General features: G+C 51.4%; 1 protein-coding gene across 28 annotated transcripts in view; it reads left to right on the forward strand.

The window, feature by feature from the left end:
- Positions 1-721: 721 nt before the first annotated feature.
- The window catches only part of TRPM4 (transient receptor potential cation channel subfamily M member 4), a 49,750-nt gene continuing 22,640 nt past the window's right edge, over positions 722-27,831 (forward strand). For 6 of the 28 annotated variants that reach the window (XR_012427828.1, XR_006694186.3, XR_001487214.3 and 3 more), the window contains exons 1-12: positions 722-821; positions 1,113-1,180; positions 9,545-9,719; positions 10,835-11,015; positions 11,178-11,341; positions 11,793-11,976; positions 16,881-16,942; positions 17,095-17,286; positions 17,526-17,625; positions 23,195-23,307; positions 23,905-24,249; positions 24,424-24,558. Coding sequence is in view for 22 of the 28 variants with exons in the window: in XM_005589868.4 (XP_005589925.3) it covers positions 798-821; positions 1,113-1,180; positions 9,545-9,719; positions 10,835-11,015; positions 11,178-11,341; positions 11,793-11,976; positions 16,881-16,942; positions 17,095-17,286; positions 17,526-17,625; positions 23,195-23,307; positions 23,905-24,249; positions 24,424-24,558 (1,743 nt within the window). In the remaining 6 variants the exon portion in view is untranslated. Of the gene's footprint in view, positions 822-1,112; positions 1,181-9,544; positions 9,720-10,834; positions 11,016-11,177; positions 11,342-11,792; positions 11,977-16,880; positions 16,943-17,094; positions 17,287-17,525; positions 17,626-18,713; positions 18,836-23,194; positions 23,308-23,904; positions 24,250-24,423; positions 24,559-27,831 lie in introns of those variants that run through there. The other 22 variants (XR_012427834.1, XM_074024156.1, XM_074024160.1 and 19 more) reach the window with 13 other exon arrangements.

Raw genomic sequence — 27,831 nt, forward strand, 5'->3', positions numbered from 1 at the left:
CTCTCTCTGGGTCTCTGTCCCCCGCTCTCTGGGTCTCTGTACACCCCTCCCTGGGTCTCTGTCCCCGTCTCTGTCCGGCTCTCTCTTCCCCTCTCCCTGGGTCTCTTCCCCTCTCCCTGGGTCTCTTCCCCTCTCCCTGGGTCTCTTCCCCTCTCCCTGGGTCTCTTCCCCTCTCCCTGGGTCTCTTCCCCTCTCCCTGGGTCTCTTCCCCTCTCCCTGGGTCTCTTCCCCTCTCCCTGGGTCTCTTCCCCTCTCCCTGGGTCTCTCTCCCTCTCCCTGGGTCTCTTCCCCTCTCCCTGGGTCTCTTCCCCTCTCCCTGGGTCTCTTCCCCTCTCCCTGGGTCTCTCTCCCTCTCTGTCTATCCCTGGGTCCTTGCTGCCCCACCTTCTGATTCTCTGTCCCCTAAGTCTTTGTCTCCCTCTTTTTGGGTTAAATTGTCCCCTCCCTGTCTGGCATCCTCCGAGTCTCTGTTCCCTCTCCGCCACTGGCCCCCAACTCCTTCTGTCCCCATCTCGCTCTTGCCCTCAGAGTCTCCCCTACCTGTCTCTGGCCCCCCACAGCCCCTGGCCCGGGCCTCTGCACCCAGTCCCTCTGTCCCCTTATCGCGGCCTGGGACCCGCCCTCTCCCCGCCTCCCGCTTTGGCGTCTCCAAGACTCCCCGCCCCCCAGACCTCGCCCCGCCCTAGGCTGGGCTGGAAAGTGGAGGATCCGGTTTGCCCTGGGCGGGTCTGGAAGCAGAGCAGGCCGAAGGAGCGCCGGGGCCCTGGGCTGCTGGAGGTTGCGGCGGCCGCGGCAGCATGGTGGTGTCAGAGAAGGAGCAGGTGAGCGCCGGACCCGGGTCTGCGGGAGCGTGGAGCTGGGGACCTCGCCTCCAGGCTCCCAGCGCTGGACACCCAGATTCCTGGGTCAGACGAAGGAGGGGGATGGGAGGGTCCGGGTTCCAGGGTCCCTGGCATGGGGGTCGAGATTCCTGAGTCTGGAGCAGGAGGGCGCTGGGGGCCCGGACTCCTGTGTCCGTGGGGAGCGCACAGGGTGGGTGGCTCTGTGTCCCATAGGACAGAACTGGGTGCCCCCCACCCCACTTCCACCCCTACACTTGTTTCTGTCCCCAGAGCTGGATCCCCAAGATCTTCAAGAAGAAGACCTGTACGACGTTCATAGTTGACTCCACAGATCCGGGGTGAGGAGTTCGCCCCTGGACTGACCCCAGAGGGTCCGCAGCCCGCTGACCCCGCCCGCGGATGGCCACGCCCCGGCCACGCCCCTTCCCCATTCCAGGACTCGGGGACCTTCCCAAGGGCGTTCGCTGCCGGCTCTCTCCCTCTAGGAGCGTTTGGGTCTGTGTAGACACCCCCCACTCCCCGTTCGCTATTCTCGCGCTCAGGGTCAGTGTAGACGCTCAAGGGCTCGGTTCTGCTTCTTTCCTCCCCGATGTCTCTTCTGTGTGCCTTTGTCTCTTCGTGTCACTTTCTGTGTCTCTGTCTTTCCCTTTTGGGTATTTCTGTTTCATTCATTAATTTATTCGTTCATTCATTCATCCATCCATGCAAGAAACCCTCACTCAGCGCTCCCAAGGGAGGAGGTCCCTTTAGCCTAATTCAGCGGCCCTGCCAGGGTTCAAATTTCCCAGGGACACGTGCTGCGTGGCTTTGGGCAAATCATTTCACCTCTCTGGGTCCCGTTTCTCATGTGGGGATGAAAAGAGGCTTGATCTCCCGGGATTATTATGAGGATTAAACAAGTTAATGCTTATGATATTCCTGGCACAGTGCTCAGCAAGAACGCTGGCAAGTATCTGCAGCTCCCACTGGGAGGTGGCAATTATTACCGCGGGCAGGCGCTGTGCTTGGTGGCCGGGGACACCACTCGAGCTAGATAGGGTGTATGCGTCGGTGAGGAGCTCCTGCCTTTCAGTCATGGCCTCTCAAGCGGATCCAGGCTTTCTAGTTTTTTTCTTTTCTTATTTTTTTTGAGACGGAGTCTCGCTCTGTCGCCCAGGCTGGAGCGCAGTGGCGCATCTCAGCTCACTGCAAGCTCCGCCTCCCGGGTTCACGCCATTCTCCTGCTTCAGCCTTCCGAGTGGCTGGGACTACAGGCGCCCACCACCACGCCCGGCTAATTTTTTTGTATTTTAGTAGAGACGGGGTTTCACCGTGTTAGCCAGGATGGTCTCGATCTCCTAACCTCGTGATCCGCCCACCTCGACCTCCCAAAGTGCTGGAATTACAGGCGTGAGCCACCGCGTCCGGCCAAATTTTTTTTTTTTTTTTTTTTTTTTTAGTAGAGACGAGGTTTCACCGTGTTAGCCAGGATAGTCTCGATCCCCTGACCTCATGATCTGCCCGTCTCGGCCTCCCAAGGCGCTGGGGTTACAGGCGTGAGCCACCGCACCTGGCCCAGGCTTTCTAGTTTTTTGTTTTTTTTTTTGAGACAGAGTCTGGCTCTGTCACCCAGGCTGGAGTGCAGTGGCGCGATCTCGGCTCACTGCAACATCCACCTTCTGGGTTCAAGCAGTTCTCGTGCCTCAGCCTCCCGAATAGCTGGGATTACAGGTGCCCACCACCACACCCAGCTAATTTTTTGTATTTTAGTAGAGATGGGGTTTCACCCTGTTGCCCAGGTTGGTCTTGAACTCTTGACCTCAGGCAATCCACCTGCCTTGGCTTCCCAAAGTACTGGGATTACAGGTGTAAGCCACTGCGCCCAGCCCTCTAGTTGTTTTTCAAGACAGTTTTTGGGGTAGGGGAAGTATCCACATTCCTACTTCAGTGTGTATTTTGTTAGGATTATATATTAGTGCAGTATTGCTTGTCAATTGTGGATAAATAAACAGATATGCGCTTGTTGGATGTGAGTGCTCAAAACCTTTCTACTGATGGGGCAGTGTGGTCAAGACAATTTAGGAAACTCTGGTCTGGCCTGAGGAGGAAGAAATGCAGAGGATAATTATAGTAAGGCAAGGGGTGCAGCTCCCGAGGACGAGCCACTGGGCTCTGTGGGAGCCGGAAGGAGGTGTCTGTTTAAGACTGGGAGGGGACACAGGGTGTCACTAATGGTTTCTGGAGGAGGAAGAGTGGCTAGTGAGGTGACATTTGAAAGTGGGCTGGAGAGAGGCCCATGGAAAGCGATTTGGGGCCGGGCGTGGTGGCTCGCACCTGTCATCCCAACAATTTGGGAGGCCGAGGCAGGTGGATCACCTGAGGTCAGGAGTTTGAGACCAGCTTGGCTAACATGGTGCAATCCCGTCTCTACTAAAAATACAAAAATTATCTGGGCGTGTTGGCGCACACCTGTAATCTCAGCTACTTAGGAGGCAGGAGAATTGCTTAAACCTGGGAGACGGGGGCTATAGGGAGCTGAGATCATGTCACTGTACTCCAGCCTGGGTGACAGAGCAAGACTCCATCTCAAAAATAAAAAAATAAAAAAAAAGAAAGAAAGAAAGTGATTTGAACAGCATGTGCAAAGTCCTTGCTAAGGACCATATGGTTCAGCTTGAATATGAATCAAAGTTCAGGGTGCAGGGAGCACTGTCAAGAGAGAAGAGGCTGCAGACGAGGGCACGGCCAGAGCTTGCGGGGTGTCAGAGGCCACCCTAAGGGGCTAGGACCTTGTCCTGGGGAGCTGGGGCATCACTGCAGTGGTGGGGTTGGCTCTGGGTATGGAAAAACCTTCTGGGACTGGGAGAGGATGAACAGGAGCTCTGGAGGAGTCTGGATAGAGGGTCTGAGTGGGAGGCGTAGTGGCCTAAGCCAGGTCAGGGCTTTTGGGACACAGAGAGGAGCGGATGGGGCAAAGATTCAGGGAGCGGGAAGGCAGAGCTTGGGGACTGATGAATATGGGGAGAGAGGGGGTGCCCCCATCGGTGGATGGCTACCGGACATATGGTCTGCTGACTGGGACACAGTGGGGCTGTCCCCGAGATGGAGCTCAGGAGGGCGAGCAGGTTTGGGAAATGCCGCTAAGTGTGATGTGGGACTCTGTGCATATGAGTGGCCTAGGGGGAGCCAGGGGCATGTGGAGACTGAGACTTGGGAAAGGTCTGGACTAATGTCCAGGATCTGAGAGGTCCGAGTTGTAGATGGTAATTGAAACTGGAAATAGGTAAGACATCACAGGGAAAACAACGTGTAAAGTCAGGGGAGTTGCAAACTGGCAATTCTATAGCCAATTTTGTGTGTGTGTGTGTGTGTGTGTGTGTGTGTGTGTGTGTGTGTGTGTGTTTAGAATAGCATTTATTTTTATTTTTATTTTTTTTTGAGACGGAGTCTCGCTTTGTCGCCCAGGCTGGAGTGCAGTGGCCGGATCTCAGCTCACTGCAAGCTTCGCCTCCCGGGTTTACGCCATTCTCCTGCCTCAGCCTCCCGAGTAGCTGGGACTACAGGTGCCCACCACCTCGCCCGGCTAGTTTTTTGTATTTTTTAGTAGAGACGGGGTTTCACCATATTAGCCAGGATGGTCTCGATCTCCTGACCTCGTGATCCGCCCGTCTCGGCCTCCCAAAGTGCTGGGATTACAGGCTTGAGCCACCGCGCCCGGCCTAGAATAGCATTTAAAAATATCTGTCTTCTGTCTCTCTTTTTTTTTTTTTTTGAGACAGGATCTCGCTCTGTTGTCCATGCTGGATTGGCACAATCATGGTTCACTGCAGCCTTGACCTGCTGGGCTCAAGCAATCCTCCCACATGAGCCTCCTGAGTAGCTGGGACCACAGGCTTGCACCACCATGCTTGGCTAATTTAAAAAATTGTTTTTGTAGAGACCGGGTCTCCTGTTAATATCAGACCAGGCTGGTATCGAAGTTTTAGACTCAAGTGATCCTCCTGCCTCATCCCGCCTGCCAAAGTGCTGGAATTACAGGCGAGACCCACCATACCCGGCTACCTCTTTTTTTTTTTTTTTTTTTTTTTTGAGACCGAGTCTCCCTCTGTCACACAGGCTGGAGTGCAGTGGTGCGATCTCAGCTCACTGCAACCTCCACCTCCTGGGTTCAAGCGATTTTCCTGCCTCAGCCTCCCGAGTAACTGAGATTACAGGCGCCCACCACCATGCCTGGCTAATTTTTGTAGTTTTAATAGAGATAATGTTTCACCATGTTGACCAGGCTGATCTCAAACTCCTGACCTCAAGTGATCCACCTACCTGGGCCTCCCAACGTGCTGGGATTACAGGCATGAGCCACCGTACCTGGCCCTGGCTACTTCTTTCTGTTGAGTTACTTGCCTGGCCTCTGCGCGCATTGAGTTTGAGAATCATGTAGGGAAGGCTTGCACTGGGAACATCTACACTAAAGGGAAGTGAAAAGGAAGGAAAAGCCACAAACAAGCCAGGCATGAAGGAGCTGGGGCTGGGAGGAAGGCCAGAGGGGCACGCATATCCTGCCAAGGAAAAGGTTTTCCAGAATGAGAGCCTTTCAGCTGTGGCCAGGGCCACTTGTGATACAGTCAGATGAAACCTGAATAAGGGCCGTTGTATATGGAGCCAGGCAGGTAATTGATGATTTTAATCAAGAATAATTTCAGGCCAGGCACGGTGGCTCACAGCTATAATCGCACTACTTTGGGAGGCCAAGGTGGGCTGATCACTTGAGGTCAGGAGTTGGAGACCAGCCTGGCCAACGTGGTAAAACCCCATCTCCACTAAAAATACAAAAACTAGCCAGGCACTGTGGCACATGCCTGTAATCCCAGCTGCTTAGGAGGCTGAGGCACGAGAATCGCTTGAGCCCAGGTGGCAGAGGTTGCAGTGAGCCGAGATCGTACCACTGCATTCTAGCCTGGGAGACAGAGTGAGACTCCATCTCAAAAAATAAAAATAAAAAAAAAAGAACAATTTATTTCAGTTTCTGTGGCTCCACCGAGGAAAGAGGGCAGGAGGCAAGGTGTGCAGAAGGAATAGCTCATAGCACTGAACATCAGAATTTTCCACGATTTTGGAAACGTTCTATATCCACATCCAGTACAGCAGTCCTGGCCACAGCGGGGCTACTGGGCACTTGGAATATGGTCATTGTTCCTGAAGAACTGATTTTTTTTTTTTTTTTTGAGACGGAGTCTCGCTCTGTCGCCCAGGCTGGAGTGCAGTGGCGCGATCTTGGCTCACTGCAACCTCCACCTCCCGGGTTCACACCATTCTCCTGCCTCAGCCTCCCAAGTAGCTGGGACTACAGGCTCCCGCCACCACGCCGAGCTGATTTTTTGTATTTTAGTAGAGACAGGGTTTCACCGTGTTGGCCAGGCTGGTCTCAAACTCCTGACCTCAGGTGATCCACCCTCCTTGGCCTCCCAAAGTGCTGGGATTACAGGCACGAACCACTGCACCTGGCCTGAATTTTTTATTTGATTTAATTTTAACTTATTAGAACAGAAAGAGCTCCATGGCTATAAAGAACCCCATGCAGCCATCATATTGGACAGCACAGGCTCTGGATTATTCCTTGAAGACCTTTTATTTTATTTTATTTTATTTTATTTTTTTTGAGGCAGAGTCTCGCTCTGTTGCCCAGGCTAGAGTGCAGTGGCACAATCTTTGCTCACCACAGCCTCTGCCTCCCGGGTTCAAGTGATTCCCCTGCCTCAGCCTCCTGAGTAGCTGGGTCTATAGGTGTGCACCACCATGCCCAGCTAATTTTTGTATTTTTAGTAGAGACGGGGTTTCACTATGTTGGCCAGGCTGGTCTCGAACTCCTGATCTTGTGATTTGCCCTCCTTGGCCTCCCAAAGTGCTAGGATTAGTGCGAGCCACTGCGTCCAGCCTTATTTCTTATTTTTAGTGACATGGTCTTGCTCTGTCGCCCAGGCTGGGCTGCAGTGGTATGATCATGGCTTATTGCAGCCTTGAACTCTCAGGTGTTCCTCCTGCTACAGCCCCCTAAGTAGCTGGAACCACAGGCATGCACCACCACACCTGGCTAATTTTTAAATTTTGTTTTTTAGGGATGGGGTCTCGCTCTATTGCCCAGGCTGTTCTCAAACTCCTGGGCTCAAGCAATCCTTCAGCCTTGACCTCCCAAAGTGCTGGGATTGTGCCCAGCGTCCTTGAAGTTTTGCTCAGAAGAGCAAACTTCCCCGGAAGTAGCTGCAGGGGAACTAGGGACTCCAAGGATGGAGCTGAAATGGGTGAATGGACAAAGTGGGTAAACTGAGGCATGCCAGGGCCCTGGAGGTAGACTCAGGAAGGAAGAGGACACTTTATTGTAGTTCTCACTGTGCCAGGACCTGGCCTAAGCATGTTTGGTTCATCCCATGTGTGGATCAGTTAGCCGTTCTTTTAGTGTTTTTACGGCTTTGCCAAATCCTTGTAGCATCTCTGCTATCCCTTCTGTAAAATTGCTCTTAAATCTGCTCACTGGGTTTGTGTAAATATCTCCCCTGATGTCTGAACTCCTTCTGGAATCTGGAACAAAATAATTTAGATACATTTTTCTCTTTCTTCTCTTCCTTTCCTTTCTTCTTTTCTTCTTTCTTTTCTTTCCTCCTTCTTTCTGTCCCTCCCTTCCTTCCTTTCCTTCCTTTCTGACTCTCTCCCTCCTTCCCTCCTTTCTTTCCTTAGTTTTTTTTTTTTTTTTTTTTTTTTTTTTGAGGTGGAGTTTCGCTCTTGTCGCCCAGGCTGGAGGGCAATGGTGTGATGGCTCACTGCAGCTTCTGCCTCCTGGGTTCAACCAATTCTCCTGCCTCAGCCTTCTGAGTAGCTGGGATTACAGGCACCCGCCACCATGCCCAGCTAATTTTTGTTTGTTTTTTTTTTTTTTTTTTTTTTAGTAGAGACGGTGTTTCACCATGTTGGCCAGTCTGGTCTTGAACTCCTGACCTCAGGTGATCCACTTCAGCCTCCCAAAGTGCTGGGATTACAGGCATGAGCCACTGCACCCAGCCTCTTTCTTGCTTGCTTGCTTTTTTCTTTTTTCTTTTTTTTTTTGAGACAGGGTCTCACTCTGTTGTCCAGGTTGGAGTGCAGTGGCGTGGTCACAACCCTCTGCATCACTGCAGCCTTGATCTCCCAGGCTGAAGTGATCCTCCTGCCTCAGCCTCCTAAGCACATACTGCCACACCTGGCTAATTTTTTTTTTTTTTTTTTTTTTTTTTTTTTTTTTTTTTTTTTTTTTTTTTTTTAGAGATAGGGTGGTCCCACTATATTGCATAGCTGGTCTCGAACTCCTGGGTTCAGGCGATCCTCTGGCCTCAGCCTCCCAAAGTGCTAGGATTACAGGCATGAGCCATAGCACCCGACCCTACATTTTCTTTTTTTTTTTTTTTTTTTTTTTTTTTTTTTGAGACGGAGTCTCGCTATGTCGCCCAGGGTGGATTGCAGTGGCCGGATCTCAGCTCACTGCAAGCTCCGCCTCCCGGGTTTTTACGCCATTCTCCTGCCTCAGCCTCCCGAGTAGCCGGGACTACAGGCGCCCACCACCTCGCCCGGCTAGTTTTTTGTATTTTTTAGTAGAGACGGGGTTTCACCGTGTTAGCCAGGATGGTCTCGAACTCCTGACCTCGTGATCCGCCCGTCTCGGCCTCCCAAAGTGCTGGGATTACAGGCTTGAGCCACCGCGCCCGGCCTACCCTACATTTTCAAATGAAATTCTCATTCTCTAAACCTGTTATTTACTCTGGTGCCAATCACCTTCAGATAGCAAGAGAGACTTGTGCATTTTTTTAGATGGGGGAAAGTTTTATGTGTGATCACCATAAATGGAAAACCTGCCCCATTTGGCACAGAGAGGAATAAACAAGCCACACAGAAGCCAAATACAATGAAAAGCAAACAAAGGTGTTTCCCTACTTGCTAGATGGCTGTTGCCAGCTCCACTTTTTGAGCCCGAGGCCTGCTTTTCTCGTTCAAAAGAGTAGCAAAGGGTTAGGCATTCAAAAATATTCTAGCACCCAGCTGAGCCTCTCTCCTTGACAGTCGTCAGGAGAACTGAAAAAGGAATGACTTTCTCACTGCGTTATTCAAGGTTATTTTAAGCTCCGTGTGAAGTTCGTGTCGCGTTGCCTCTGGCTGGGACTGGTATGCGAGCCCCATTTCAGGAAACACTGCGTTCTTTCCCTGGCTCCTCATAGCTCCCTGGAGTAGGCTGCGCTATTATTGTCTTTTCATTAGAGGAGGAAATTTAGGCTCAGAGAGGTGAAGCCGCTCGCCCAAAGTCACACAGCCACGTCAGCCCCTAGCACGTGGGCTGTCCCTAAGTTACCCTCTGGATGTTCTTTCTCTTGGTGAACATCTTGTGTTTGGATGGGGGCACAGCGAGGATACCCCCAGTGGCCCTCTGCCTTTGCACTTGAGGCTCCGCAGATGACGGTGACCCACCTCTTCCTGCTCAGGCTTTCTGGACTCACTGGCTTCCTTCTCATGGGGAAGGGGGACTGTCCTCGGCTCCAGTCTCTCCCTGAGGCGGTCAGAGCCAGGGCCAGGGGCAGCGTGGACTCTGACTGCCTCTGCGGGTGCGGGGTCAGTGTCAACAGCCCCTCTACAGAAGCATGAACACACCGACCGGATGCTGGGGTCGGGGGGCAGCCCTGGGTTCACGCTCCGCCCTGCACCCCCAGAGGGACCTTGTGCCAGTGTGGGCGCCCCCGGACCGCCCACCCTGCAGTGGCCATGGAGGATGCCTTCGGGGCAGCCGTGGTGACCGTGTGGGACAGCGATGCACACACCACGGAGAAGCCCACCGATGCCTACGGAGAGCTGGACTTCATGGGGGCCGGCCGCAAGCACAGCAATGTGAGGCAGGCCTGTGTGGGCAGGGCCCGGGCACCAGGGGGCTGCATGCTCGGGGCTCCAGAGTGGAGCCAGGACGCCCGCGCTGAACGCTGGCCCCCTCCGCCCATCCTTGTCTTTGCTCTCTGTGTCCCCTCCGCCCCACCTGTCTTCTCTCTGAGGTGGTCTCCTTCTCTCTGTGTCTCTGTGTCTCTGTCTCTGTGTCCCTCTCTCTGGGTCTCTGTCTCTCTCTGTCTCTGGGTCTCTGTCCCTCTCTCTCTCTGGGTCTCTGTCCCTCTCTCTCTGGGTCTCTGTCCCCGTCTCTCTCTCTGGGTCTCTGTCCCCCTCTCTCTCTGGGTCTCTGTCCCTCTCTCTCTGGGTCTCTGTCCCCCTCTCTCTCTGGGTCTCTGTCCCTCTCTCTCTCTGGGTCTCTGTCCCTCTCTCTCTGGGTCTCTGTCCCCCTCTCTCTCTGGGTCTCTGTCCCCCTCTCTCTCTGGGTCTCTGTCCCCCTCTCTCTCTGGGTCTCTGTCTCTCTCTCTCTGGGTCTCTGTCCCCCTCTCTCTCTGGGTCTCTGTCCCTCTCTCTCTGGGTCTCTGTCCCCCTCTCTCTCTGGGTCTCTGTCCCTCTCTCTCTGGGTCTCTGTCCCCCTCTCTCTCTGGGTCTCTGTCCCTCTCTCTCTGGGTCTCTGTCCCCGTCTCTCTCTCTGGGTCTCTGTCCCCCTCTCTCTCTGGGTCTCTGTCCCCCTCTCTCTCTGGGTCTCTGTCCCTCTCTCTCTCTCTGGGTCTCTGTCCCTTTCTCTCTGGGTCTCTGTCCCCCTCTCTCTCTGCGTCTCTGTCCCTTTCTCTCTTGAGTCTCTGTCCCTCTCTCTCTGGGTCTCTGTCCCCATCTCTCTGGGTCTCTGTTTCCCCTTTTCTCTGGGTCTCTGTCCCATCTCTCTGGGTCTGTGTCCCCATCTCTCTGGGTCTCTCTCCCTCTCTCTCTGGGTCTCTATCCCCATCTCTCTCGGGTCTCTATCCCTGTCTCTCTGGGTTTCTGTCCCCATCTCTCTGGGTCTCTGTCCCCCTCTCTCTGGGTCTCTCTCTCCCTCTCTCTGGGTCTCCGTCCCCCTCCCTGTGTCCCCCGCTTCCATGTGTCCACAGTTCCTCCGGCTCTCTGACCGAACGGATCCAGCTACAGTTTATAGTCTGGTCACACGCACGTGGGGCTTCCGTGCCCCGAACCTGGTGGTGTCAGTGCTGGGGGGGTCGGGGGGCCCCGTCCTCCAGACCTGGCTGCAGGACCTGCTGCGTCGTGGGCTGGTGCGGGCTGCCCAGAGCACAGGTGACCGAGGGTGGGTGGGGGCTGTCTCCCGGGCCTTGGCCTGCCTGCCGTGTCCCCCACGACTCTGGGTGGCCTCCCCCGCCACCCAGTCTCCGTGTGTGTCTCCGTCTTACTCTTGGTTTCTCTCCCTTTGTCTCTGCGTGTTCCTCGGCGTCTGCGTAGGAGCCTGGATTGTCACTGGGGGTCTGCACACGGGCATCGGCCGGCACGTTGGTGTGGCTGTGCGGGACCATCAGACGGCCAGCACTGGGGGCACCAAGGTGGTGGCCATGGGCGTGGCCCCCTGGGGTGTGGTCCGGAATAGAGACACCCTCACCAACCCCAAGGTACGACCCAGGGACTTGGAGAAAAGGGACTGGAGGCCCGGACTCCTGGGTCTGAGGAAGGAGAGGCCGGGGGCCCTGGACTCCTGGGTCTGAGGGAGGAGGAGGGGCTGGGGATCTGGACTCCTGGGTCTGAGGGAGGAGGAGGGGCCCGGACTCCTGGGTCTGAGGGAGGAGGGGCTGGGGGCCTGGACTTCTGGGTCTGAGGGAGGAGGGGCTGGGGACCTGGACTTCTGGGTCTGAGGGAGGAGGGGCTGGGGGTCTGGACTCCGGGGTCTGAGGGAGGAGGGGCTGGGGCCTGGACTCCCGGGTCTGAGGGAGGAGGAGGGGCCTGGACTCCTGGGTCTGAGGGAGGAGGAGGGGCCCGGACCCCTGGGTCTGAGGGAGGAGGAGGGGCTTGTGTCTGTCCGGGCCCTGATGAGGAGACGCCCTGGTCTGGCCATTTTTCCCCTAGGGCTCGTTCCCTGCGAGGTACCGGTGGCACGGCGACCCGGAGGACGGCGTCCAGTTTCCCCTGGACTACAACTACTCGGCCTTCTTCCTGGTGGACGACGGCACGCACTGCCGCCTGGGGGGCGAGAGCCGCTTCCGCTTGCGCCTGGAGTCCTACATCTCGCAGCAGAAGACCGGCGTGGGAGGTGCGTGGCTTCTTGAACCCATGACCCACAACCCACGACCCCAGTGCTCAAGATCCCAGTAGTTTGGTCTGGCCGAAATTTGGGGAATTACCTATGGTTAAGTGTCTTTCCCCATCATTATTCATGTTTTTAAAAACCTCTGAGGCCGGGCGCGGTGGCTCACGCCTGTAATCCCAGCACTTTGGGAAGCCGAGGCGGGTGGATCACAAGGTCAGGAGATCGAGACCATCCTGGCTAACACGGTGAAACCCTGTCTCTACTAAAAATACAAAAAATTAGCCGGGCGTGGCGGCGGGCGCCTGTGGTCCCAGCTACTCGGGAGGCTGAGGCAGGAGAATGGCGGGAACCCGGGAGGTGGAGCTTGCAGTGAGCCGAGATCGCGCCACTGTACTCCAGCCTGGGCGACAGAGCGAGACTCCATCTCAAAAAAAATTAATTAATTAAAAACAAACAAACAAAAAATAAATTAAAAACAAAAACAAAAACAAAACCTCTGTCTGGGAGTGAGGTAACTCACATCAGTAATCCCAACACTTTGGGAGGCCGAGGCAGAAGGATTGCTTGAGGCCAGGAATTCAAGACCAGCCTGGGTAACAGAGCAAGACCTTGTCTCTACCAAATAATAATAATAATAATAAAGAATAAAAAATTTCAAAAAATTAGCCAGTTGTGGTGTTGTGTGCCTGTAATCCCAGCTACTTGGGAGGCTAAGGTGAGAGAATTGCTTGAACCCGGGAGGTGGAGGTTGCAGTGAACCACGATCAAGCCACTGGATGAGAGAGCAAGACTCCATCTCAAACGAACAAACAAACAAACAGACTTTATTTTGAAATCTCTCATGCATACAGAAAAATGCACGAAGGGGGAGAGCTTGATGCATTTTTTATCTTGAGATGGAGTCTCGCTCTGTTGTCCAGGCTGGAGTGTAGTGGCGCGACCTTGGCTCACTGCAGCCTCTGCCTCCTGGGTTCAAGCAATTCTCCTGCCTCAGCTTCCCGAGTAGCTGGGATTACAGATGCCTGCTACCACACCAGGTAATTTTTGTATTTTTAGTAGAGATGGGATTTCACCATGTTGGCCAGGCTGGTCTCGAACTCCTGACTTCAGGTGATCTGCCTACCTTGGCATCCCAAAGTGCTATGATTACAGGCATGAGCCATTGCACCTGGCTTACACATTTTTCATGACCATCCTTTTAGGTTTAAACTTCTCTATCTTGCTTCTTCTCCTAATTGCTGCATGATCTTCCTTAGTAAGGATGTATCCTTTGCTTTTTCTTTGTTTGAGACTGGGCCTCACTGTCACCCAGGCTGTGTGCAATGGCACAATCATGGCTCACTGTAATCTCAACCTCCCCAGGCTCAGGTGATCCTCCCACCTCAGCCTCCCGAGTAACTGGGACAACAGGCACATGCCATCACACTGAGCTAATTTTTGTATTCTTTGTAGAGGTGAGGTCTCTCTATGTAGCCCAGGCCAGTCTTGAACTCCTAGGCTAAAGTGGTCCACCAACCTTGGCCTCCCAAAGTACTAAGATTACAGGCATGAGCCACCGTGCCTGTCCCCATCTGTTAATTTAAAAATTTCCCCAATCTAAGGCCAGGTGCAGTGGCTCACGCCTGTGATCCCAGCACTTTGGGAGACTTAGGCAGGCAGATCACCTGAGGTCAGGGGTTCGAGACCAGCCTGGCCAACATGGTGAAACCCCATCTCTACTAAAAATACAAACAATTAACCAGGCATGGTGCCGCGCGTCTGTTATCCCAGCTACTCGGGAAGCTGAGGCAGGAGAATCACTTGAACCTGGGAGGCGGAGGTTACAGTGAGCGGAGATCATGCCACTGCACTCCAGCCTGGGCGACAGAGCGAGACTTCCTCTAAAAAAAAAAAAAAGAAAAAAAAAAAAATCCCCAATCGAATCTTTCATGGGATTACAGTTTAAAAAAATAAAAAAAATTCCCAGTTTATGGATATCTAAGGTTTACTAATGTTTGACACTACAAATGATGCTAAACAAAAGGTCTTTTTTCTTTTTTTTTTTTTTTGAGGTAGGGTCTCACTCTGTCACCCAGGCTGAAGTGCAGTGGTGCAGTGGTGTGATCTTGGCTCACTGCAATCTCCGCCTCCTGGGCTCAAGGAATCCTTCCACCTCAGCCTCCTGAGTAGCTAGAACCACGGGTGCACATCATCACACCACGCCCAGCTAATTTTTTGTGTTTTCGGTAGAAGCGGGATTTTGCCATGTTGCCCAAGCTGGTCTCGAACTCCTGAGCTCAAGCAATCCACCCACCTTGGCCTCCCAGAATGCTGGGATTACAGGCATAAGCCATTGCGCCCAGCAACAAAATGTAAAAAGCGACTTTTATATGGTGTCTATTGCTATAAAAAAATCCTATCATTTTCATGGGGTTAGATATAGCTTTTGTCTCTTTTATAACCCCTTGGCTGCTTGTCTTAGAAAGGCTCATCCCACTCCAAGACAAATATTCTCCTAAGTCGTCTTTTAATATCTCATAGTTTTATATTTAAACCTTTAATCCATCTGGAAATGATTTTTTACATATTTTGAGGTCACGAGTCTATATTTCTGTTCATCCAAATGAGAAGCTATGTTTTCTTTATGACCATTTAATAAATAAACCATCCTTTCCTAGCTGAATAGAAATTCTTGTGGTTGCGTATTCAGATCCTTTATCTGTTGAAATCCGTTTTGAAAACTTTTTTTTCCTCTACTTATATATTCCTGGGGCCAAACTATGCTTTGATTACAGCAGTTTAAAGATGTTTTAAGGCCAGGTGTGGTGGCTCACGCCTGTAATCCAGCACTTTAGGAGGCCGAGGCGGGTGGATCACTTGAACTCAGGAATTCAAGACCAGCCTGGCAACATAATGAAACCCCATCTCTACAAAAATAAAAGTAAAAATAAATTGCCAGGCATGGTGGCACATGCCTGTAGTCCCAACTACTGGGGAGGCTGAGGTGGGAGGATCACTTGAGCTCAGGAAGTGGAGGCTGCAGTGAGCCGAGATGGTATCACTGCACTCCAGCCTGGGAGACAGAGTGAGACCCTGTCTCAATCATAAAAATAAATAAATAAATAAATAAATAAATATGCTTTAATATATGTTAATGAAAGCTCCTTCTCACTGTCCTTTCTGAACAATTTCTTGGCTCTTCTCTGACACTTATTTTTCCATATGAAGTTTAAAATGATTCTGTTCCATTCAAAATGGGGTAAACACCTCCAAACTTCCTCTTAACCTCCCTTTTTCTCCAGGCTGTATTGAATTTATATGTTAATTTGTGACAAGTTGACTTACTGTTAGTTTTTCCACTTATTAGACCTGTCCTTAAATAAAATTTGTAAGATTCCTCATAAATATCCTGTGCCTTTCTGGATGAATTAATTCCCAGGTATCTCATAATTTTCTTTCTTTCTTTCTTTTTTTTTGAAAAAGGGTCTCTCTCTGTTGCCCAGGCTGGAGTGCAGTGGTGCAATCACAGCTCACTACAACCTCTGCCTCCTGGGCTCAAGTGATTCTCCTGCCTCAGCCTCCTGAGTATCTGGGACCACAGGCATGTGGCACAATGCCCGGCAAATTTTCGTGTTTTTTTGAGACGGAGTCTCGCTTTGTCACCCAGGCTGGAGTGCAGTGGCATGATCTTGGCTCACTGCAACCTCCGCCTCCTGGGTTCAAGCGATTCTCCTGCCTCAAACTCCTGAGTAGCTGGGATACAGGCATGTGCCACCATGCCCGGCTAATTTTTGTATGTTTAGTAGAGACGGGGTTTCACCATGTTGGTCAGGCTGATCTCGAACTCCTGACCTCGTGATCTGCCCGCCTCGGCTTCCCAAAGTGCTGGGATTACAGGCGTGAGCCACCGCACCTGGCCTAATGTTTGTATTTTTAGTAGAGATGAGGTTTCACCATGTTGGTCATGCTGGTTTTGAACTCCTGACCTCAGGTAATCCACCCGCCTCGGCCTTCCAAAGTGGTGGGATTACAGGCGTGAGCCACCTCGCCTGGCCTAGTTTCTAATTTTAATGGGAATAGAGTTAGTATAATCTTATCTTTATGGTGCATTTGGATTTTAGTACATACCTATATTGTGTTTGGATAGCCATTTCTATTCCCATTTCCTTTACTTTCTCTTTGAACTTTCACTCCCTCTGGCTCCTGATGGTTAATCAATTACAGGATTGACTCATGCAAGAAACACCTGCCTCATTCAGAGACTCAGGAGTCCAGGTCCTCAGCCCCCTCCTCCCTGGGGAAGTTAAGCATTACTGTCTTCAAAATCTAGCTCCCTCCTGAAGTGTTCAAAGACATGACAATTCTGGCCGGGCACGCTGGCTCACAGCTGTAATTCTAGCACTTTGGGAGGCCAAGGTGGGAGGATCCCTCGAGTCCAGGAGTTCGAGACCAGCCTGGGCAAGATGGCAAGACCTCCGTCTCTACCAAAAATTAAAAAGTTAGCTGGGCACAGTGGTGCATGCCTGTGGTCCCAGCTACTTAGGAGGCTAAAGTAGGAGGATCAAGACTGCAGTGAGGTGTGATCATGCCCCTGCACTCCAGCCTGGGTGATAGAGTGACACCCTGTTTCAAAAGTTAGGCTGGTGCGGTGGCTCATGCCTGTAATCCCAGCACTTTGGGAGGCTAAGTTGGGAGGATTGCTTGAGGCCAGGAGTTCGAGACCACCCTGGCCAACACAGCAAGACCCTCATTTCTAAAATAAATACATAATTAATTAAAAAAAGAAATGACAATTCCAATGAGCCTCTGAACAGAAGATTAGGACAAGGCTGATATTTGCCCCAGGGACTCCTGGGATATGTGGTTTTCTCCTATCTCCAGCAAAGGCTGATGGGAGGTAATCAAGCCCCCTTCTCTTCTTGCCTCAGGGACTGGAATTGACATCCCTGTCCTGCTCCTCCTGATCGATGGTGATGAGAAGATGTTGACGGTACAGGGGCCTGGATGCCTGGATCTAAGGGGGAAGGAGAGTTGGGGGCTAGGACTCCTGGGTCCTGAGTCTTAGGGAGGGTCTGGGGGTCTGACTCTGGGTAGGGTGAATATCCTGCCTTCTCTGATGTGACTCTCCCCTTTATCCTGTAGCAAATAGAGAACGCCACCCAGGCTCAGCTCCCCTGTCTCCTCGTGGCGGGCTCTGGGGGAGCTGCGGACTGCCTGGCGGAGACCCTGGAAGACACTCTGGCCCCAGGGAGTGGGGGAGCCAGGCAAGGTGAAGCCCGGGATCGAATCAGGCGTTTCTTTCCCAAAGGGGACCCTGAGGTCCTGCAGGCCCAGGTATGACACTGGGGGCCCAACTCTGGATCCTGAGATGGGAGGGAACTGGGGACTTGGACTCCTGGGTCTGAAGGAGGAGGGGCTGGGGGCCTGGACTTCCAGGTTCCAGGAGTAGAGGGTTCTGGGCACCTGGACTATTAGGTCCTGGCGGGGAGTGGCCTCCTCTATCCCTTTGGACAGGGCCCAGCAGGAGCTGGGGATGGAGCTGGGCTAGGGATCCAGAACTGGCTGTTCCACAGGTGGAGAGGATTATGACCCGGAAGGAGCTCCTGACAGTCTATTCTTCTGAGGATGGGTCTGAGGAATTCGAGACCATAGTTTTGAAGGCCCTTGTGAAGGGTAAAAGTTGTACCCTCCAGTCCTCCCCCTCTCTCAGTTCAACCTTGGACACCTTTCCTGGCCTGGGCACTTCATCCACCCTCTATAATCCAAGGCCCCCTTTACCCCTCTTAATATCTCTCCCCTTTGGGGCTTTGCATGGTGCTATTTGGGTAGTTTTCCCGGATGCTTCCATTATGTTCCAGCGTCTGCTTTCCTCTATTGGATCCATCCAGCCATTCTTTCATCTTTCCAGCCATCCATCCATATGTACAGGTCGATCTTTCCATCTCTTTACCTACCCATCCTTCCAGTCATCTGTCATTCTTTCATCCATCCATCCTTTCACCTGTCCATCCACACATCCACCGACAATTCCTGAGAATTCCATCCACTCATTCCTCCATCCATCCATCTTCTCACCTGTCTGTCCACACATCCATGGACAATTCCATCCACTCATTCCTCCATCCATCCATCTTCTCACCTGTCTGTCCACACATCCATGGACAATTCCATCCACTCATTCCTCCATCCATCCATCTTCTCACCTGTCCATCCACACATCCACTGACAATTCCTGAGAATTCCATCCACTCATTCCTCCATCCATCCATCTTCTCACCTGTCCATCCACACATCCACTGACAATTTCATCCACTCATTCTTCCATCCTTCCATCTTCTCACCTGTCCGTCCACACATCCATGGACAATTCCATCCACTCATTCCTCCATCCATCCATCTTCTCACCTGTCCGTCCACACATCCACTGACAATTTCATCCACTCATTCCTCCATTCATTAATCTTTCATCCATTTACCCATCTACCCCTCCATCTTTTCATTCATCCATCCAACTGTTCTTCCATCTATCCATCCACCCACCCATTCTTCCTTCCCTAGATGCTTCCAGTATGCGTGAAGCACTCTGTCTAGACATGAACCAAAACACTGTCTCCCTGTGAGGAAGTCCAGATATTTCACTAGAAATGGCAGCTTGGAGGACAGAATGATGAAAACCAAGGCGAGGAAGCATAATACCCACCTGGAAGAGGCTGGGGTGGGGCTTATTTATTTATTTATTGAGACAGGGTCTTGCTCTGTAGGCCAGTCTGGAGTACAGTGGTGTGATCACGGCTCATTGCAGCCTCAACCTCCCAGGCTCAAGTGATCCTCCTACCTCAGCCTTCTGAGTAGCTGGGAACACACCTGCCCGCCACTACACCTGGTAAATTAAAAAAAAATTTTTTTTTTTTTTTTTTGGTACAGACGAGGTCTTGCTCTGTTGCCCACGCTGGTCGTGAACTCCTGTTCTCAACTGATCCTCCCGCCTCAGTCTCCCAAAGTGCTGGGGTTACCACTGCATTTCAGCCTGGGCAACAGAGCGAGACTCTGTCTCAAAAAGAAACAAACAAACAATCAAAAAGAAACAAACCAGCTTGGCCTCTTTCTTGCTGTGTGGTCTTGAGAAAGCAGCTTCCCCTCTCTGAGCCCCAGTTTCTCCCTGTGGAAAGTGGTGATAATATCTTGCAGGAGTGTTATAAGCCTCCAAGGCAAGGTATGAGTTGTGCTCGGTCCCTGGTGGGGGCCCAGTAAGAGGAATCTCGTCTTAATATGGTTCCATTTCCTCTGGGGGCACATCCTTCAGCATAAGGTGACTCTCAGTGGGCAAATCTGATTCACTCTGCGGAATTTAACTCAGCAGCCTCCTGAGAGAAAATCAGGCAGCTCTGTAAGATGTGGTTTGAGGGGGTGGTGGTGTAAGCCCAGCAGGAGCGTGTAAGTGATCGCAGTCCACTGGGGGAACTGTAGATGGCTGATAGGCCTGGGGATAGCAGAGTTGAATGGATGGAATTTCAGCAAGAAAGAAGGGGCAAGGTCTTTTTTTTTTTTTTTGAGACGGTGTCTCGCTCTGTCGCCCAGGCTGGAGTGCAGTGGTGCCATCTCGGCTCACTGCAAGCTCCACCTCCAGGGTTCAAGTGACTCTCCTGCCTCAGCCGCCGGAGAAGCTGGGACTACAGGTGCAAACTACGCCTGGCTAATGTTTGTATTTTTAGTAGAGACGGGGTTTTACCATGTTGGCCAGGATGGTTTTGACCTCCTGACCTCGTGATCTGCCCACCTTGGCCTCCCAAAGTGCTGGGATTACAGGCATGAGCCACTGCCCCCGGCCCATGAATGCTTCTTAAGAGTCTAGCATAGGCAAGCCTAGTGCTGGGCAGTTGGTGTATTCTTTTGCCCTTCATCTCCCTTCCCTGCCTGCAAGGATTATCACTCCATTTTGCAGATGAAGAGACTGAGGCTCAGAGAGAGGAAAAATGACTTGCCCAAGGTCATCTGGCTAGTAGCAGGGGTCAGGCTTTTCATGTGAGTCTGTATAATTCTCAAGCCCATAGGAAGGGGCATGTTTGGAGAGAGGTCAGAGGCTGGCAGGGTTGGTATGTATCATTGGCATGAAGGGAGTGTTGGAGACAAGGCCAGTAAGGCGGGTAGGGCCAAACCACCCAGGACCTCAAATGCCAGGCAGAGGGTCTAAAGACTGTCCTTGAGAGGCAGCAGAGGACCAGGGTCGGTTGTGTGGATAAAAAAGACTCTCTGGCCAAGTGTGAAGGCTCATGCCTGTAATTACAGCACTTTGGAAGGCCAAGGAAGGAGGTTCACTTGAGCCCAGGAGTTTGAGACGAGCCTGGGCAGCATAATGAGACCCCCATTTCTGTAAAAAATTAGCTGGGCACGGCACTATGTCCCTGTAGTTCCAGCTACTTGGGAGGCTGAGGCAGGAGGATCGCTTGAGCCCAGGATGTCTCAAAGCTGAAGTGAGCTGTGATGGCGCCACTGCACTCCAGCCTGGGTGACAGAGGAAGACCCTGTCACAAAAAACAACAACAAAAACAGAGCCTCTGGGAGTGGGTGGGGGCAGAGTGGGGAGGAGAGAAGAGACTGCAGTGACAGTGGTTGCGGGGGGCCGAAGCTTGAGCTGCCGCTGGGGCCAGGGGGACAGAAGGGGAGGCTCAGCAGAGAGTCAGGAGGCTGGACATGGGACATGGAGCTTGGGGGCTGATGGCCTGTGAGATGGGAGGGGCAGGAAGGGACAAGGACAGTACCTGGGGGTCTGCCTTATTGACTGGGTAGATGGAGGGGCCGTTCCTGAGATGAGGATGTAGGGAAGATGAGTTGGAGGGCTAGACACTGAGTTGAGTATGGAACATGGTGAGTATGAAGGGACAAGGTGGGGACAGGGTCGGGTGTCCAGGTGACAAATGGTGCCAGATTAAGGCAGAATATAAAGCAAGGTATTATTATTTCTGAGACAGAGTTTCACTCTTGTTGCCCAGGCTGGAGTGCAATGATGTGATCTCGGCTCACCACAACCTCCACCTCCTGGGTTCAAGTGATTCTCCTGCCTCAGTGTCCCAAGTAGCCGGGATTACAGGCATGCACCACCACACCCAGCTAATTTTGTATTTTTAGTAGACGTGGGGTTTCTCCATGTTGGTCAGGCTGGTCTCGAACTCCTGACCTCAGGTGATTTGCCCACCTCGGCCTCCCAAAGTGCTGGGATTACAGGCATGAGCCACTGCGCCCAGCCTATTATTATTATTATTATTTAAGATGGAGTCTTGCTCTGTCACCCGGGCTGGAATGCAGTGATGCGATCTCGGCTCACTGCAACCTCTGCCTCCCAGGTTCAAGCGATTCTCCTGCCTTAGCCTCCTAAGTAGCTGGGACTACAGACGCATGCCACCATGCCCAGCTAATTTTTTGTATTTTAGCAGAGACGGGGTTTCACTGTGCTACCCAGGCTGGTCTCGAACTCCTGAGCTCAGGCAATCCACCCACCTTGGCCTCCCAAAGTGCTAGGATTGCAGGCATGAGCCACCACGCCCGGCCTATAAAGCAAAATGTTACAAATGATTTTGGGCCGGGCGCGGTGGCTCACATCTATAATCCCAGCACTTTGGGAGGCTGAGGCGGGCAGATCACGAGGTCAGGAGTTCAAGACGAGCCTGGCCAACATAGTGAAACCCCGTCTTTACTAAAAATACAAAAAAAATTAGCCGGGCTGGGCGTGGCGGCCAGCGCCTGTTATCGTTTGAACCCGGGAGGCAGAGGTTGCAGTGAGCCGAGATTGTGCCACTGCACACCAGCCCCTGCGACAGTGTAAGACTCCGTCTCAAAAAATAAATAAATAAACGATTTTGTTTGCTTCTTTTGAAACCATGGGGGAAGTAGGAGAGCTTCCTAGAATTGTAGAAAATCACAGAAAAGCCCGCTCTGAATGGACGTCTGGGTTTTGAAAGAGCACAGAAAGCCATGTGGTCCTAGACATGTGACTGCCTTTCTGGGCCTCTGTTTCCTCAACTACAGCCTTAGAGGCTACACTGGTCAAGCTGCAGAGTCACCACAGCATGGAACTTCCTCCCACAGTTACTGTCATTGATTACAGTGCTCTGAAGGGGGTGCCACTATTTCCCATTTCATAGATGAGGAAACCGAGGCTCCCAAGGTCCAATGGCTTGCCTGAAGTCACTCAGCTGGCACTGGTGGACCGGGGACTGGAACCCACGTCTGCCTGCCCCAGAGCCCATTGCTCATCTCCACTGCATGAGATTCTCTTTCTGTGGTACCAGTTTTTGGAGCAACCAGAATGACATGAATTTGTTTTGGAGATAGATACAGAGCAAGTGGAGGCAGAAGGAAACCTAACTCCATGTCACAACAAATGCCCTTTGGGACTTTTCATGCCCCTGTTGACTGTACATGTTTGGATCCACTAAATAGCTGGATCAAATTTTTAAGGGTTTCTTGTTCTCTCTTGCTGTTTTAGACCTCCAGGGTCTCTCCGAGTCCCTCTCACGTTCAGATTTTTTCCAATCTCATTTTGTGCTGTTGTCACCTCTTTCCCCTCACAACATACCCCAAGTTTCAGAAATCATTGTGACTCACATTTGTCATCATCTGCTGTGTGGTTTTTTTTTTTTTTGTTTTGTTTTGTTTTGTTTTTGCACCCAGGCCTTTGCTTCTGCTGTGCCTGCTGCTTTGAACACCCTTTTCCCATCTTAGATGCACACCTCCCAATCCTGGTGGTCTTTCAAAGCACTGCCTCAACACCCATTCTCTGGGAGCTGTCTTGGGCCACTCTATACCTCTGTGACCATATCCTCCTCTGGGTTCTAATCATATTATATGCCCACCTGTGAGGGCACCAAGCACTCTAAAGGTAGTTATGTGTTGGGGGGACATATTTTCCCCAATAGAACCAGCTTCTTCAGGGTAGGAACTGTATCCAATTTCTCTCTCCACTGCTTGGTCCATAACATACCTCAATAAATATTAAATGAATAAGTGATTCCTTTTCTTTCTTCTTGGGGGCTGTAAACCAGTGAGTGGTCTGTGCTCTGGCCCTGAGCCAAATGACCTTGTGCTTATCATAACCTGACTGCTTAAAGACCCCCACACTCTGCCCAGTAGCACCCCCTTTATGCAGAGTTTAAAAGCCAGGCATGCAAAATAGAAGCAAAATACGCATTCATAAGATGTCCCTCCTCCCCTGACTTCTTGCCCCCTCTCCCTCTAATCCTTCCAGCCTGTGGGAGCTCGGAGGCCTCAGCCTACCTGGATGAGCTGCGTTTGGCTGTAGCTTGGAACCGCGTGGACATTGCCCAGAGTGAACTCTTTCGGGGGGACATCCAATGGCGGGTGAGGGGTCAGGGCCTGGGGGTTGGGCATCCTGACAAAGGGACTGTGCTCTCCTCCCTCTCTGCCTTCTTAGACACCTTTCCACCCTGCCTCCTTCCATTATGGCCTGTCCAGCCTTCCCTTAATTGCCCATCCATCTCTGATTGTCCATCTGCCCCAACTTGTTTCCTCTGTCCCCATCCATCCGTCTGTCCATCTATCCATCTATCCACCCTGTACATCCATCTATCCATTCATCTGTTCATTCATCCATCTATTTATCCATCCATTTGTCCATCCATCCATTTGTCCATCCATCCGTCCGTCCATCTATCCATCCGTCCATCCATCCATCCATCCATCCATCCATCCATCCATCCATCCATCCATCCATCCATTTTATCCATCCATCCGTTTGTCCATCCATCCGTCCGTCCGTCCATCCATCCGTCTGTCCATCCATCCATCCGTCTGTCCATCCATCCGTCCATCCATCCATCCATCCATCCATCCATCCATCCATCCATCCATCCATCCGTCCCTCATACCCTTGTACTCCCGTCTCTTGTCCTTAACCTTTGAGCTAATCTCTTCCCCCATTCATCCCACCCCCGCCAGTCCTTCCATCTCGAAGCCTCCCTCATGGACGCCCTGCTGAATGACCGACCTGAGTTCGTGCGCTTGCTCATCTCCCACGGCCTCAGCCTGGGCCGCTTTCTGACCCCGATGCGCCTGGCCCAACTCTACGGCGCGGCGCCCCCCCACTCGCTCATCCGCAACCTTTTGGACCAGGCGTCCCACAGCGCAGGCACCAAAGCCCTAGCCCAAAAAGGGGGAGCTGCGGAGCCCCGGCCCCCTGACGTGGGGCATGTGCTGAGGATGCTGCTGGGGAAGATGTGCGCGCCGAGGTACCCCTCCGGGGGCGCCTGGGACCCTCACCCAGGCCAGGGCTTCGGGGAGAGCGTAAGGACCGGGCAAACCTGGGGGGGCCCCCACTCCGCGGGAAGGACCTGGGGGCGGGATTACATCAGGAATGGGGCGTGGCCAGAGCAGGGGTGTGGCCAAACCAGGGGCAGGGCTGGTGGTGGCCAGTGTTAGGGAGGGGCCAGTCCTCACCACCCCTCGTTTTGCTGGCAGATGTGTCTGCTCTCGGACAAGGCCACCTCGCTGCTCTCGCTGGATGCTGACCTTGGGCAGGCCCCCTGGAGTGACCTGCTTATTTGGGCACTGCTGCTGAACAGGGCACAGATGGCCATGTACTTCTGGGAGATGGTGAGTGCTGATTTGGCGCTCCTGCATCCCTGTCCTTTAGGCCACTGGATGCCAGCGTTCACCATACAATTACCATACATTCCCTGACCCCTGACATCACCTGACAGGCGCCCCATCCTCCATCCCTGATATATGCCTCCAACTGCTTCCTCTTTCTTTTCTCTCTCTCATATCAAGCATTATTTTATATTTTTACTTTTCGAGACAGTCTCGCTCTGTTGCCCAGGCTGCAGTGCAGTGGCATGATCTTGGCTCACTGCAACCTCAGTCTCCCACGTTCAAGTAATTCTCCTGCCTCAGCCTCCCAAGTAGCTGGGATTACAGGCACTTGCCACCATGCCTGGCTAATTTTTTTTTTTTTTTTAAGTAGAGATAGGGTTTCACCATGTTAGCCAGGCTGGACTCCTGACCTCAAGTGATCCGCCTGCTTCAGCTTCGGAAAATGCTGGGATTACAGGCATGTACCACCATGCTTGGCCAAGATTCTCTCTTTGTTTTGGCCTTTGATAACATATCTCAGTGTGGATCTCTCTGAATTTCTTTTACTTGGAGTTCCTTGAGCTTCCTGGATATGTAGACTTATGTCTTTCATCAAATTTTGGAACTTTTTAGGACATTGTATCTTCAAATATTATTTCTTTCCCTTTCTCTCTTTTCCTTTTGGACTCTCATTATGTGTATATTAGTATTCTGTATGGTGTCTTGCAAGTCCCTTAGGCTCTACTTATTTTCCTTCATTTGTTTTTCTTTTTTCTCCTCCAGCTGGATAATCTCAATGAACTTAGCTTCAAATTCAGTGATCTTTATTTTGCCTTTTTTATGAATCTACTGTTGAGTCCCTCTAGTGGTTTTTATGTTTCAGTTATTGTGCTTTTTAGCTTCAGAGTTTCTATTTGATTCCTTTCTGTAATTTCTATCTCTGTATTCTTTTTTTTTTCTCCCCTGGTCCCACTACAAAACTTTATTTTTGATTAGAGTACCATTCTCAATCTCTTCTATAAAAAGCAGGAAAAAAAGGCAGCCACTTCACTCAAGACCTATGTACATATAAGATGTTTTCTGGTTTTCTCTTTTTATTTTTTTTAATTTTTATTATTTTTTAAAAAATAAATTCAGTGTTCACATTTCTATAAAGAATTAACCCAGTTTCAGGAAACACTGCCTCTATCTCCGTATTCTTATTCTCTAGGTGGTGAGACATCAGTTTCCTGGCTACCTTTAGTTCTTTTTTCATGATTTCCTTTAGCTCTTTGAGCATATTTAAGACAGTTTAATAAAGTCTTTGTCTAGTAAGTTCAATGTCTGAGTTTCCACAGGGATAGTTTCTATTCATTTATGTATTTTTCCTACTCATTTCTATTCATTTCATTTCTTTTCCTTTCTTTTCTTTTTTTTTTTGTTGTTGTCGAGACAGAGTCTCATTCTGTCACTCAGGCTGGACTGCAGTGGTGTGACCAGAGTTCACTGCAACCTTGACCTTCTTGGACTCAAGAGATCTTTCCATCTCAGCCTCCTGAGTAGTTGGGTCTACTGGCCACATGCCAAGCTAATTTAAAAAAAATATGCAGAGATGGGGTCTTACTATGTTGCCCAAGCTGGTCTTGAATTCTTGGGCTCAAGCAATTCTCCTGCCTTGGCTTCCCAAAGTGCTGGGATTACAGGTGTGAGCCACTGTGGCTGGTCTCTATTAATTTCTTTTTTTTTTCCAGTATATGAACCATATTGTCTTGTTTCTTTGCATGCCTCATATTTTTTTTGTTGAAAAGTGGAACATTTTGAATATGATGATGTGGCAACTCTGGAAATCAGCTTATGCCCTCCCTCCAGGGTTTGTTGTGGCTGCTGCTTGCTGTGGGTCATTGTTGTTTGTTTAGTGACTTTTCTTTTTTCTTTTTTTTGTTGTTGTTTTGGGGTGGAGTCTTGCTCTGTGGCCCAGGCTAGAGTGTGGTGGTGAAATCTCAGGTCACTGCAAGCTCCACCTCCCAGGTTTAAGCGATTCTCCTGCCTCAGCCTCCCAAGTAGCTGGGATTACAGGTGTGCACCACCACACCCAGCTAATTTTTGTATTTTTCGTAGAGATAGGGTTTCACTATGCTAGCCAAGCTGGTCTCAAACTCCTGACCTCAGGTGATCCACCTGCTTTGGCCTCCCAAAGTGCAGGGATTACAGGTGTGAGCCACCACGCCCACCCTGTTTAGTGACTTCTCTAAACTTTTTAGAAGGAAAGTCTGTATTCTTTGTCATGTGTGGCCATGGAAGCCCCTCTTCTGTTAGCTTAGTGGTCTGCTAGTGACTTGACAGAGATGTCCTTAAATGCCTGGAACCATAGAAGCAAACACAAGGCCGGGCGCGGTGGCTCAAGCCTGTAATCCCAGCACTTTGGGAGGCTGAGACGGGCGGATCACGAGGTCAGAAGATCGAGACCATCCTGGCTGACACGGTGAAACCCCGTCTCTACTAAAAAATACAAAAAACTAGCCGGGCGAGGTGGCGGGCGCCTGTAGTCCCAGCTACTCGGGAGGCTGAGGCAGGAGAATGGCGTGAACCCGGGAGGCGGAGCTTGCAGTGAGCTGAGATCCGGCCACTGCACTCCAGCCTGGGCGACAGAGCGAGACTCCGTCTCAAAAAAAAAAAAAAAAAAAAAAAAAAGAAGCAAACACAAGAAACTCCCTGTAAGTGCTGGGATTACAGGCTTGAGCCACTGCGCCTGGCCCACCATGGCTGTGTATTGAAGCAGTCTTTCAATACTTAGCCAAGCTGTTTACAATTCTGCTTTAGTTTTCACTTCCTGCTTGTGCAGAGCCTAAAGTTCAGGCAGAGGTAAGAGTGTCAGGTTTTCTCTGGTATTTTCTGAGTCCGCCTCTAGCCCTAGTCATGCATCTAGCCTTCTGAATGTCCTGGCACACAAGGAAGCTTTTCAAAGCCCTTATTCCCTCCAAGTGTTTCCTTTCATGGCCTCTTTCTTTCCAAGCCGCTTAGTGTATCTATTGCTGCCTCTACTGTGATTCCTTGACTCAGGTGGCTGTGGAGAATTCATTTGCCTTTGAAAGATTTTAACAAGCCGGCGCGGTGACTCCCGCTGTCATCCCAGCACTTTGGGAGGCCGAAGCGGGCAGATCACCTGAGGTCAGGAATTTGTGACCAGCCTGACCAACATGGAGAAACTCTATCTCTACTAAAAATACCAAAAATTGGCCGGGCGCGGTGGCTCACGCCTGTAATCCCAGCACTTTGGGAGGCCGAGGCGGGCGGATCACAAGGTCAGGAGATCGA

The sequence above is a fragment of the Macaca fascicularis genome, chromosome 19, assembly GCF_037993035.2.
Source record: "Macaca fascicularis isolate 582-1 chromosome 19, T2T-MFA8v1.1".
NCBI lineage: Eukaryota > Metazoa > Chordata > Mammalia > Primates > Cercopithecidae > Macaca > Macaca fascicularis.